Source organism: Neodiprion pinetum, chromosome 2 (assembly GCF_021155775.2).
Source record: "Neodiprion pinetum isolate iyNeoPine1 chromosome 2, iyNeoPine1.2, whole genome shotgun sequence".
In the NCBI taxonomy this organism is placed as follows: domain Eukaryota; kingdom Metazoa; phylum Arthropoda; class Insecta; order Hymenoptera; family Diprionidae; genus Neodiprion; species Neodiprion pinetum.
In genome coordinates, this window is record NC_060233.1 from 31,758,199 (window position 1) to 31,768,931 (window position 10,733).

The 10,733-nt window shown below is 38.5% G+C and overlaps 3 protein-coding genes across 4 annotated transcripts; 2 read left to right on the top strand and 1 right to left on the bottom strand.

Moving 5' to 3' along the window:
- The first annotated feature begins 27 nt into the window (after positions 1-27).
- On the top strand, positions 28-2,802 carry l(2)37Cd (general transcription factor IIIC subunit l(2)37Cd). Of its 2 annotated transcripts, XM_046610494.2 has the most exons (8): positions 28-295; positions 372-545; positions 651-1,242; positions 1,329-1,631; positions 1,806-1,904; positions 1,988-2,196; positions 2,276-2,459; positions 2,539-2,802. In XM_046610494.2, exons 1-8 carry the CDS (start codon positions 158-160, stop codon positions 2,730-2,732), a joined length of 1,893 nt encoding a protein of 630 aa, XP_046466450.1. In that variant the 5' UTR covers positions 28-157; the 3' UTR covers positions 2,733-2,802. The 2 variants fall into 2 exon arrangements, with proteins under 2 accessions (XP_046466450.1, XP_046466449.1); XM_046610493.2 differs by having other exon boundaries at positions 29-295; positions 1,329-1,904.
- TfIIB (transcription factor IIB) lies at positions 1,476-6,009 on the bottom strand. The gene is made up of 5 exons (XM_046610497.2): positions 5,922-6,009; positions 5,420-5,530; positions 5,160-5,346; positions 4,176-4,646; positions 1,476-4,063 (listed from the first exon to the last, which is right to left on the bottom strand). The coding sequence occupies exons 1-5, from the start codon at positions 5,936-5,938 to the stop codon at positions 3,902-3,904; spliced, it is 948 nt and encodes a 315-aa protein (XP_046466453.1). The 5' UTR covers positions 5,939-6,009; the 3' UTR covers positions 1,476-3,901.
- Positions 5,326-10,092, top strand: LOC124211441 (uncharacterized). Its single transcript, XM_069133357.1, has 8 exons — positions 5,326-5,584; positions 7,096-7,167; positions 7,652-7,876; positions 7,948-8,107; positions 8,203-8,303; positions 8,451-8,576; positions 8,795-8,894; positions 9,778-10,092. The coding sequence occupies exons 2-7, from the start codon at positions 7,100-7,102 to the stop codon at positions 8,859-8,861; spliced, it is 747 nt and encodes a 248-aa protein (XP_068989458.1). The 5' UTR covers positions 5,326-5,584; positions 7,096-7,099; the 3' UTR covers positions 8,862-8,894; positions 9,778-10,092.
- Positions 10,093-10,733: the final 641 nt, after the last annotated feature.

The window sequence follows — 10,733 nt, forward strand, 5'->3', positions numbered from 1 at the left end:
AGGATGACTACGATGACGACTCACTCAACTTAACCTCAAAAAAAAAAAACATCATGTTGTGTTTACGGTAGAATGAGAGGACGTCGCGGGCGTGTTTGAACTTCAAATGATCAAAGAAATGAGTAAATGAATTGTACCATACATTATCGTTATCGCGATGAGTATAAACGGTGATGATAGTGACGAGGAGCGTTTCGAAGATGATAGCGACTGCAATATTAACGCTAGTGATTACGGCGAGGAGGGTGACAGTGATGATTCGATTGAACGAAGCCGAGCACGTGCTGCAGGAAGGGTTAGTATACGTTTCGATCATATTAATTAAGAATTTTCAAATATTGAGTCATCGTTTCTTCTTGCATCGAAAATAGTCTCAAGAATACGACGGAGATGAGGATGACCCAAACATGAAGAAATACGTTGGACCTGTTCTTCCAGGGGGCCACAGATTCGATAGAAAATTTATATGCATCAAATATCCAGGCAATGTGATTAATCCAGAGAAAGCTATCGAGACTCTGGGTGGATTAGCGTCTATTTCAACGGTGCGTAACCAGCTGTACGTATTTACCTTGCCCAAGAGGAGAGGATATCTACCTTAGGGTAAGAATTGGAAACCAATATTAATTGACGGTTGAATTTGATTTCAGGCTGTCGATACTCACAATCGAAGACTCGAGCTTAGGTTTAGGCCTGATGATGGTTATCGCAAACCAGCTTGCGGTGACCGGCATTTGACTACTGGGTTTTTGCTGAGAATCAGAGTGAAGAAAAAACAGGCAAATGATACTCAAGAGACTAAGGAACCTCTGCAAACAAACTCACGAGTAATGGAAGTTGTGAATTTGGGAACCACCAGTCAATTTGTGAACACCGAGAACGTTTTTTCTGAAGCATTGAGCAAGACTTTCAAAACAGTTGTGGAAAAGGAATCTGAGCTTTCAAGGACAGAGATAGAGGTTAAAGATTTATTAAAAGACTTGACGAATAAAGTAACAACGGATTGTAACGTTAGTGTAAGCTGCGAAAGTAAAGAGATAAAGAAAGTCGATATCAGAGAAGCAAAACCGGATTGTTCTGATCAGGCTGAATGCAACGAAAGTAATGATCAGTTCAAGTCCAAGAAAAACTGTTCTCTGCCGTTTGATAAGCATAAATACAAAGATTTATCCAGAGATGATAACTACGAGCTGCCAAAATTGAAAGTTTTGGGTCAAGTTGATACCGAATTTAGATTCAAGAGTAAGCATAATGTTGTCGTTTTTGTATAAACTGCATAAAAGTAACTTGCTGTTGTATACTCAATTTTTATTGTTACTTATTTTCAGATCTCTGCGATTTTCAGTTCCTACCATTAACACCAAGCGCAGTAGATCGTGGCGAGAATGAATGCATATACGATTCCATATTCCCAGTTGGTCTGCCACCATACAGTTGGCTGAAAACTAAGGTCCCGTACTTTTTGCCACCTGCTGCTTTTAGCCGAATGGACAATGTCCAGTTGTATGTACCAAAAACGGGAAAAGATGCATTGTCAGGAAGCGCGATAGGTAAAACGCGAAAGAGGCGAGGAGGGTTCTCTAATTTCGTAAACTTCCATACACGAGATATTCCATCAGAGCCGCCGAAAGGTATAGAAAACGCTATGAGAGTGAAATTTCTTCAAAACTATCACTTGGAAAGGGTGAAAAAGTTTTTTGAACAAAGACCGATATGGTCAAAGAACGCTCTAATGTACGAGACAAAATTCACGGGAGAACATTTGAAAGTTATGCTGCCTTCTGTAGCTTATTACTTTATCTCAGGTCCTTGGCGAATTATGTGGGTCAGACTTGGATACGATCCTAGAAAAGATCCAGCCGCAAGAATATATCAGACGTTGGATTACAGGCTTAAAGCGATGCGTAAGTTGTTTAGTAAAGTGATTTCTGTAACATAAATAACAAACGTTACACAGAGTCAGGTAAAATTTTCTTCTATTTTCTAGATGGATTGGAGTCGACGGTCAAGTGTAAACGTAGTTATTCAAATTACATCTTACCTTACAAACTTGCACCGGCTTCCAAGTCGAAGACAACTATTCTCTCTGCAACTATACCGGAAGAGAATAGAAAGAAAAAAGAAAAGCATCTCCGCAAGAACGTTTATATCTATGAAGAGGGAACTGTACCTCCTTCCAGACAAATGTTTTATCAGGTATTAGTTTGTGTCAGGGATTTCTATGTGGCAGAGCTCGATTAATATTGACTAATATAGTTTTTTTATTCCATTTCAGTACTGCGATGTTCATGTCCCAGAAATCCAGGAGATGTTGGAAAAATTGCCTAATCCTTCACCAGAAACAAAGTGTCACGAAAAAATGGGGTGGCTACCAGTAGGATTCGATGATCATTGTAGAGAAATCATAAATAAACAACTCAGAGGTGTGCTGAGAAAAAGAATGAATATTCCAGAAGATCGTGAGTACATTTTAATAAAGTAGCTTATCATACCTGAGATTAAAGAAGCTCGGTCTAAAGTCTCCTGAAATATTTTTAGACCCGACAACGTTGCCCAGCAGGCGTGGGAAGCTAAAATTCAGACGATTTAAAAAGCAACGAGCGCAAAAAAGCCACCTAGTTAATTCCGATTCCTCCTCGATTCATATGAAAGTGCTTCCCGACAGATCTGACGAGGAGTCAGAAGATAGTAATAACTGCAGTATGCCAAGCACGAGTCAGCAGGATTCATAATATTTTGTATACGCAAGAATATTGGCGGAAAATTTTCATTATACATTCAAATAAATTCTTAAATACTTAATTGTTGTTGGTATAATTCTTACTGTTTATTTTAATCACCTTCTTAACTTATTAATAGAGTTAATAACAATAATTTTGAGTAAAATTTTAGTATTTTACTAATTTTTTCAATTATTTTTGTTCTTTTTTTTTTTTTTAAATAATCTATATTCGATAATTACTAAGGCATGTTGGAATATATGCATGATACCATTAGTTGAATTCGATTTGTAAACATTCTTTTGTTATACAATAGATGCGTGCATAAATAATTCTTGATGTCAATAGATATGGAAGTTGTATTATGTGTCCTTTCACTTTTTTGGCAATCATTAATAACGAAATTATTGTTAAAACGATTTGTAACGAGTTGTAACGTTTCTTTTGTTACTAATGATGCAATAGGAAGTTTGAAAACATATAATAATTTATACAGTCTAATATTCTCGTTGTAGGTTACTGGATAGATTAGGAAATTTCCAAAGTGTAATAATTAATATTCTACCAAATATTTGTTACATACGGTGACTGAGAACCGATTTACCTTCGAAATAATTACAGGTAACGAAATATTCAAAATGTTTCCCAAACGATTATGAACTGCATACAATTACTATTCGAATCACTTCAACATTATGTTGCAATAAAACCGTCCATTAAGAAGAAAGAAAATAGAATAAAAAAAACTAATATAGAATAAAAATACTGCAATCTACCCATTATTGTCTAAATTCCACACTTTAAACTACATCAATTTGAACGTGTTGCCGTGTTGTGCTTTTCGAATCCTGTGTACAGCACTCTTAATTCCAAGAATGCAAAAAGATCTATCATCGCTTCATGGAAATAATTATAATTCTAAGAAAAACTTTGTATGTTAAAACCTTTTCGTCTGTATTAGTAGTGATGCGAGCAGAAAAATATGTAATATATATTTAATATATATCGATAATCGTCACGTTGTGCGCCATCATGGGAATGCAAATCGTAATCAATGATTGAATAATTCGTTGATGAACGTCCAAATGAACCAATCTAAACAGCTGGTGAACTAAGAGAGAAGCAAACGGAAAAAAAATAACGAAGAACGCTCACCAACGCCAGCATAGGAAGAAACTAATTTACATTTGAGGCAGTTGATCGATGGGTGTTGCAAATTTAAAGTCCTCAGGGAAAAGCTTAGCTGCATGTTGGTACATCAGCTTATAAGATTGCCTGATCGTGACATCAGCAACACCGGCAATGTCGCCAATCTCTTTCTGCGATTTTTTGTCTTCGGATGCCTGCACAATAATAGAATCAATTTGGTGGTGGTCTATTTAGTGTAAATTTAAAATATGATGAATTAGAATTGAGATAATAAACGATTTTACAAATCCCCAAAAAATGTTTTACCTGTGATGCCATGTAAATAGCTGCAGCAGCCACGGATATAGGAGATCTTCCAGGCACAATATCAATTTCAACTGCTTTTCTAGCTATGTGAGTAGCGGCTCTCTGCACCATGTTGGGTAGTCCCAAGTTAGAGCAAAATCTTGACATGAAGTCGCCAGTTGTTATGAGATCGACACTCGTTTCAAGCGCCTTAAGAATCAGTTTGAAACACCTGCCGATTTCTTTCTTGCTGATCTTGCTCACGGCACAAATCTCCTTAAACGTTCTCGGCACCCCCTCTTGTCGACATGCAATGTAGAGACAGGCTGATGCGATTGCGTCATTTGATCTGCCTTTCAGATTTTTCCCATCATGCACCTGTTTGAAAAGGTTATTTGCCCTGTCGACAATGGTTTTAGGAAGATTGATGCGGTCCGCCATGCCGTTTATTTCACGAAAAGCATTTATCAGAGTCCTGTCGGAGCTGCTCATCTGTTGGTAAAGGAAATTAAGGTCACAGTGGTTGTAGCATCCATTTTGATCGATGCAAATAATTCAAGGCCTTCGCAATGTACACATGTTCAACGATTTCCAGTAATTAATGGGTGTTGAAATTTTTTCATTACCTACTTTTAATAACCATAAAGCGATGATGCAGATATTTTTACAGCCATCAACAATTCAGTCTGTTGCTGACACTGATTCCACACAAGTCTTACAGGGCTACATGAATATTAACAGCTTTGCAGCAGCATAGGATAATAAAATGAAAGCGGAAAATTGTACCTATATTGCTCCATTACTGAAACTCGGTAAAGTTTTTGCTAGAGCTTAATCGAGCTAACTATAGGTGTGCAGAAAAGATGAGCAAACTTTGAAGACACATAAAATTCAAGGGTGTTCTTGGGTTTTTTTATCTAAAGATACATAGATTATACGATATTTGTCGATACTTCGGACATCAAAGATTTTTAGAGAGCATGTGTTTTCACAACATGAACTTACCGTGCGACGATTCTGGTACTTTGAAGCCCCAAAAGCATCGAACGAAGCAGCTCCAGTTCCTGGACCAATCATTGTAGACAAGTCTGAGCCATTGAGAAGTGGATTTTCAGGTCCACCAACTCGAGAGGGATCAACCCCAGCTTTTTCGTTGCTGAATGTCCGCCACTCGGAACCAACATCTATGACTCTGGAGAACAAAGAGCCATGCGAGTGAATTGTTTGATGTTAAATGAAGAGACGTGGCGGGATTTATCACTTACCTGTCTCCCACAACCAGCCCACATTCGGAACAAATCTGGTCCCCTGCACGATAATCCTCAATGAGCGGGGCGTCTGGATGAGCATAGCAGCATACCTTGTTTGTGTCATTTCTGTGGGTGGAGAAAAATATACATTGTTGATGTTCTAGTTTCTAGGTTTTGGAGGTAAGTGTCACCGCATTCCCGCGACGAAACGTTTGCTATTTTTTGTTTTGAAACTAGGGTATCGATTCAGGTTCCGCGTAGTTAGAAACGGAATTACAATTAGCGAATTATTTGAGGAATTTCTAGAAGCGGGGTTTTCTTTTTGTTACACAACAGGTGATATTCCGTTGGGAGGTTAATTCGCGCTGAGCCTGTCGTCGCGTTAGTCCCACAACTCAGATTTGAACCTATGCGTCATACTCATCAGCTAGGATCAAGGCTTTGTAGCGATCTCGTTTCGCAAATGCTCGGTATTGTGTGTCAATAATACTTGTCAAAACTGTTATTTCAAAATCACCTTGACGAACTCGCCATATTTCATGTGTATGTTGGTTGTGTCAAGCACTTGTTACGTGAACTCATCTGTGACTCTCACCTTGGTCGGCTTATCGAACTGGCGGCTATCGAGTTTGGGGAGCTCGAAACTCGAGCTACGCTCGCGTCATCTTGAACTCAAATTTTGTACTAAGGATTGCCGCGCGTATTTGAATTAGTTTCGTTCCAAGGCGAAGCAGGAATGTTTAATCCGTGAAGCTTGGTTTCGAAATATTGCAAAATGAGCAGATTTACCGGGTTTCCATGACATGTCAATCAATCTGAATAATGCTGCTAGCATATATGATTATTTATTCTGGTTTTATAAATCATCTATAACGCATTTTAGAAATCGTGCAGCTGCGATGGCCATATCATCATGATCAGTTATGTGTGCATTTCTCTAATATCAATTTTTTAAGCATCCAAAACGGTTCTTTAAACATCACGGAAAAAATCAGAAAATCAGTAACTACGTAATTGCAAAATTAGTAATTTTTTGGAAGTTATATTCAAGTAATGCCTTTCCTTTTTTAATAGCCTCTCACATAAGAATGTGTAAACAAATCCTTTCATATCATCAAACAACGAGTTTATAACGCAATATCGTTCATAAGTGATTGTTACTTACGACAACGCTTACGATAAACAGTGAAACAATTAAAAATTGCGATCGCTTGTTCGTGACTAAATTCACGGACAAGCGAAGAGCCTTCGTTTGTACATACATACGTAACATGAATGAACCACAACCCAAACTCCAGTATTATTAACCACAAATTATCTTCCAAGTTCCGCCTTCATTTCAAAATTGCAATGCGTCTATTAAATTCTAGAAAATTACAGAGCGCCGTACAGCTGTGCTGTCAAGAGCAAAAAGCAACTGGAGGAATCGGTGTTTTGGATAAATGTCTCGAAGATCCTGGTATGAAATGTTGTATAAGCCACAATATAAATTCTGCTGGATTTTGAACAAGCCACAAATTTATACACTCCAGCTATTTTATTAAAAATAAAGTATAGATTACCTTATTCTTGACATCCACAGACTCGAACGTATTTCTGTACTTTTTCGATGTCTTGTACTGGATCCCTTACGCAGTATTTGCCCTGATATTATTGATCATAACGATTCCTATATTCTCAAAACGCTGCAGCAGCATGGCTAGATGCAACACTTTGAGCGACAGACGAGCCATTTTTTTCACTCTCTTCGAGGACCGCATCAGGTAAAAATTTCAGACTTCAAGTCGACATTTAATTTGGGGCTGGAATCTTTGTTGTGGAAAAGTTTTCCCAGATGGATGAGAGTACCGGAAAATGTGTTAGCTTTATCAAACCTGGTGATACAGTCCATGGAAACCATTTACTTTAACGAGCTCGTTATACCTCCTGGGCATCGTATCATATCTCACAAATGATTGATCCTTCTCCCTTCATATTTCACCAGGTCACAGGGCGTCTGAAATTAATTATGCGTGCTTACCTCCAAAAAGTTTCGCTTTAAAGAAGCTGTGCAGGAAATTAGGAAAATCACGTTAATTTTTTTCCATGACATTCATTTTCACGAACGAGATTTCTTAAGACCACGTTCATAAGCATAAAGACAAGCATAAAGCATAAAAAAATAAAATTGCCACAACAGCTCGATTAATCGCAACTCTCAGCGTAATAGCCATCAAGTATTTACTTCCTAGATGCTTTATTTTACAGACGTGAATTTCAAACTCAATCCGCGGATACAATGTCGACGATCGTCACTGCCGTTTCCCACATTTTGCTACCAATCCCAGAGAGGCCCTCGATTCTTCTCTGTCTCGCGTCTTCCGACGCGAAGGAAACTGGGGCCAGAATCGTGAGGGGAATTGCTTCGGCAGTGATGTCGGCTTTCCAGAAGCCGAGTTACAACGTCGACAAAGTGACGCTTAATTGTTCAGAGTAAATTAAATTTCTACAGAACTTTCCGTCGAGCCGGAACCTGTTTGCAAAAAAACCTGTTTTATCCGCAGATATGCAAGCACCGCCGAATTTTGGAAATTTTATGAGGACACAAGCGAGCGTATGAGGCGAGATAAGGTCGTCGTGCTTAAAGATTTCGAAAAAATCAACGCTCAAGTAGCAACCGCCCTTTGCCACCTGGCAGATGATACTTACGCTCCTTTTCCACAGGTAAAAATACATTCGGAAAATATTTCCACAGCACTGATAACTACATACAAGTGATTTGTCACCCGTGCGTCATGCGTTCCTTTTCACTCTTACAGTCCATCATAATCGCCTGTTTGGATATCGGGAATCGATTCGATTCCAGCAACTTGAAACGACAGGCGCCTGTTACCCTGGCTGAAACTTTCCTAGAAGAAAAGTTCGTATGCCTTGAAAACATTCTACACAAGCTATTATTACGCGCTCGAGAAAACCGTCTCTTTTCTTTCCTTAAAATCCGCATATATTCTCTACGGCGCACTTTTCATTTCTCTAAAATTTCAATCGACATTTTTCGTTAACGTAGGTGGGAGTATTTCCTCGATCGGGTAGCTTTGACGGAGCTTCTTGGACGTTTGACTGGCAGGGCCGTTTTAATCGAGCGAGAAATACCGCTGCGTAGGCGGCCGGGTTCTTTGCCTTCGATCACGGGGTGAGTAACAGTTTTTAATTTTGTTAGAAAATTTATTACCTCCACGCGTATTTCCTCGACTTATATTTTCCTTCTTGAATTCTATAATATGGAGAATAAAATGTATATCACTAAAATTTAGTACTTTCTTTGCTGTAGATCATGTAGAAGGGAAGAAAATTTTTACTCCTCTGCATCTATTTTCAATAAACGTCAAACCTATTTTCATTCCGCAACAGGTATTTGGGACCACCACCGAAGCTGCGAAGGCGTCGACAAATCGCGAGAAGTGAGATGCATATCTGACAGAGAAAAAATTGCGCGACGGTCATAAAAATGGTATTTTTTTCCTCCTCGCCTACTCCGATGGAATTTTACGTAATTTATATTTTTTTATCGCACATTTGTCAGGCGACGTCCAATTAGTCCCGTAGGCGTTTCGACGTGTCGAAACGTATTTGCAATTCTTTGAATCGCCGGGATATATATTAATCGGAGCAGCTGTCACAACCGGGAATTATTGCATCGACGTTCACCCACGTTATAAGCAATTTTAATTACTCACAAAATGAGATTTCCGATGATATATGTCTCCATGTTATAATATGCGGTATGAACCTTGGTTCCTATCACCGCGTAAAACTATTACGTATAGCTTTCTGTAAAGTCTATTTTCATAGTTGTCCAATACTGCGATATCAAACGGTGTCTTGTACACAGTATTTTATTTATTGTTATTTTTCTTCATAACGTCACGGGTAAGAGGAAATGAGAATAAAATAAAAATTGTATAAGATGTACAAGTGTCCAACGACACGTGTTGATGTGGTTCCGTAAAGAAGAGTCCATATTTGGTATAGTCTAACCGAGGTTGAAAACAAATAACAAATATTTGCAAACGTATAACACCCGATGTACGTACGTTAGAGGATTGCAAAGCGATCTGAGAGAGCAAACGTTCGCACGCGGAGAGATAGAAAGGTGACAAAAATGAGTTGACCGTGAAAACTGGGAATTGGTTTTGGTAAACAATATTTTTCGTCGAAATTCTCAACGTGGAGTGTTCTGTGATCTTCTAGGTCAAATCTTAGAAGTTTACGCGTTACGTCAGAGCTATTATCTAATCTTTGTATTTGACGACGAGCTTCTTATCGTTAACGATGATCCCAGACTTGTTTTTATAATCGAGTGCCGTTGGAGTTACCGCAGTAAAAATCCCCAGATTCTGTGAACGCCAACGTAGCTGAAGAATCGGAGCAAAACACCGAAACTGGATACTTGATCTGACATGAAATTCGAGCGAATTGCATCAAAGCCACGAAATCTAGTTATTATAAATGTTAACACTATTTGAGTATTGATGAAATTGTTATAACATTAAAGTAAGACCGGTAAAAATGCATTACATAAATCAGTGTGAAAAGAAACCGAATAAAAAATGATAAGCAACAGTGAAATACTCGACCAGATTTGCACAGCCGTAATAATAGGGTGCAAAATTATCATATATGTGCGAAAAAAAGAGTTTCCTGTAATTTATAAATATAGAAACGAAGGCACGCGTAGCTTTTTCTGGAAATTGGCTGCAGATTCATGCCAATGGGAAAAAGTATTTGATTTTTTCCAACCCCTTACCCTCTCGCGTTTTTTGTCTGAAAAAAGAACGTATCTTAATTGCAACTATGCAGCTGATATAATATCTGTGACACGCGAACGACACAAAGTTCATGCGAGCTGTACTTGGCACGCGAATAGACGGTTATATATATTATATGCAGATTTGCAAAGCTCATTAATTATACCAGTTTACACCAGCTCCAGAGTGCAGTTCGATTATCTGCTCACGTGGTATCGAATTTTTGACTACGTAAACTTCCAGGAGCGTCAGATCTTGAACGAGAATATACCGGATCGCTTCGGAAATTTCCACAACTCAGCATTAAGTCCTCAGTTTCAACCAAATACCGCAACCAATAATTATCAGGTTTCGGATGTAGTGTTTGTACATTTTTAGGGTGAAGAAATTAAAGAAAACGATAATCGAAGTGTCTTTAAATTACTTTTAACGAGACCGAGGCCCAGCTTGGAGAGTTCATCTCATGGAAACGACTCTAGTGTGTGCTCACGATTAGACTGATAAAGGATATTCATTTTCGCGTACTTTCGGGAAATTCAGAG

What these genes read in the sequence shown, in the direction of transcription:
- TfIIB (XM_046610497.2), bottom strand. An exon ending in GGGCTGGTTGTGGGAGACAG is followed by an intron (nt 5,347 to 5,419) that starts GTAAGTGATAAA and finishes TTTGTTCTCCAG; the next exon opens with AGTCATAGATGTTGGTTCCG. An exon ending in CTATTTACATGGCATCACAG is followed by an intron (nt 4,064 to 4,175) that starts GTAAAACATTTT and finishes ATTATTGTGCAG; the next exon opens with GCATCCGAAGACAAAAAATC.
- LOC124211441 (XM_069133357.1), top strand. Translation starts at nt 7,100, where the DNA reads ATGGCTAGATGCAACACTTTGAGCGACAGACGAGCCATTTTTTTCACT. An exon ending in CTCTTCGAGGACCGCATCAG is followed by an intron (nt 7,168 to 7,651) that starts GTAAAAATTTCA and finishes TTTATTTTACAG; the next exon opens with ACGTGAATTTCAAACTCAAT. An exon ending in TCTTTGCCTTCGATCACGGG is followed by an intron (nt 8,577 to 8,794) that starts GTGAGTAACAGT and finishes ATTCCGCAACAG; the next exon opens with GTATTTGGGACCACCACCGA.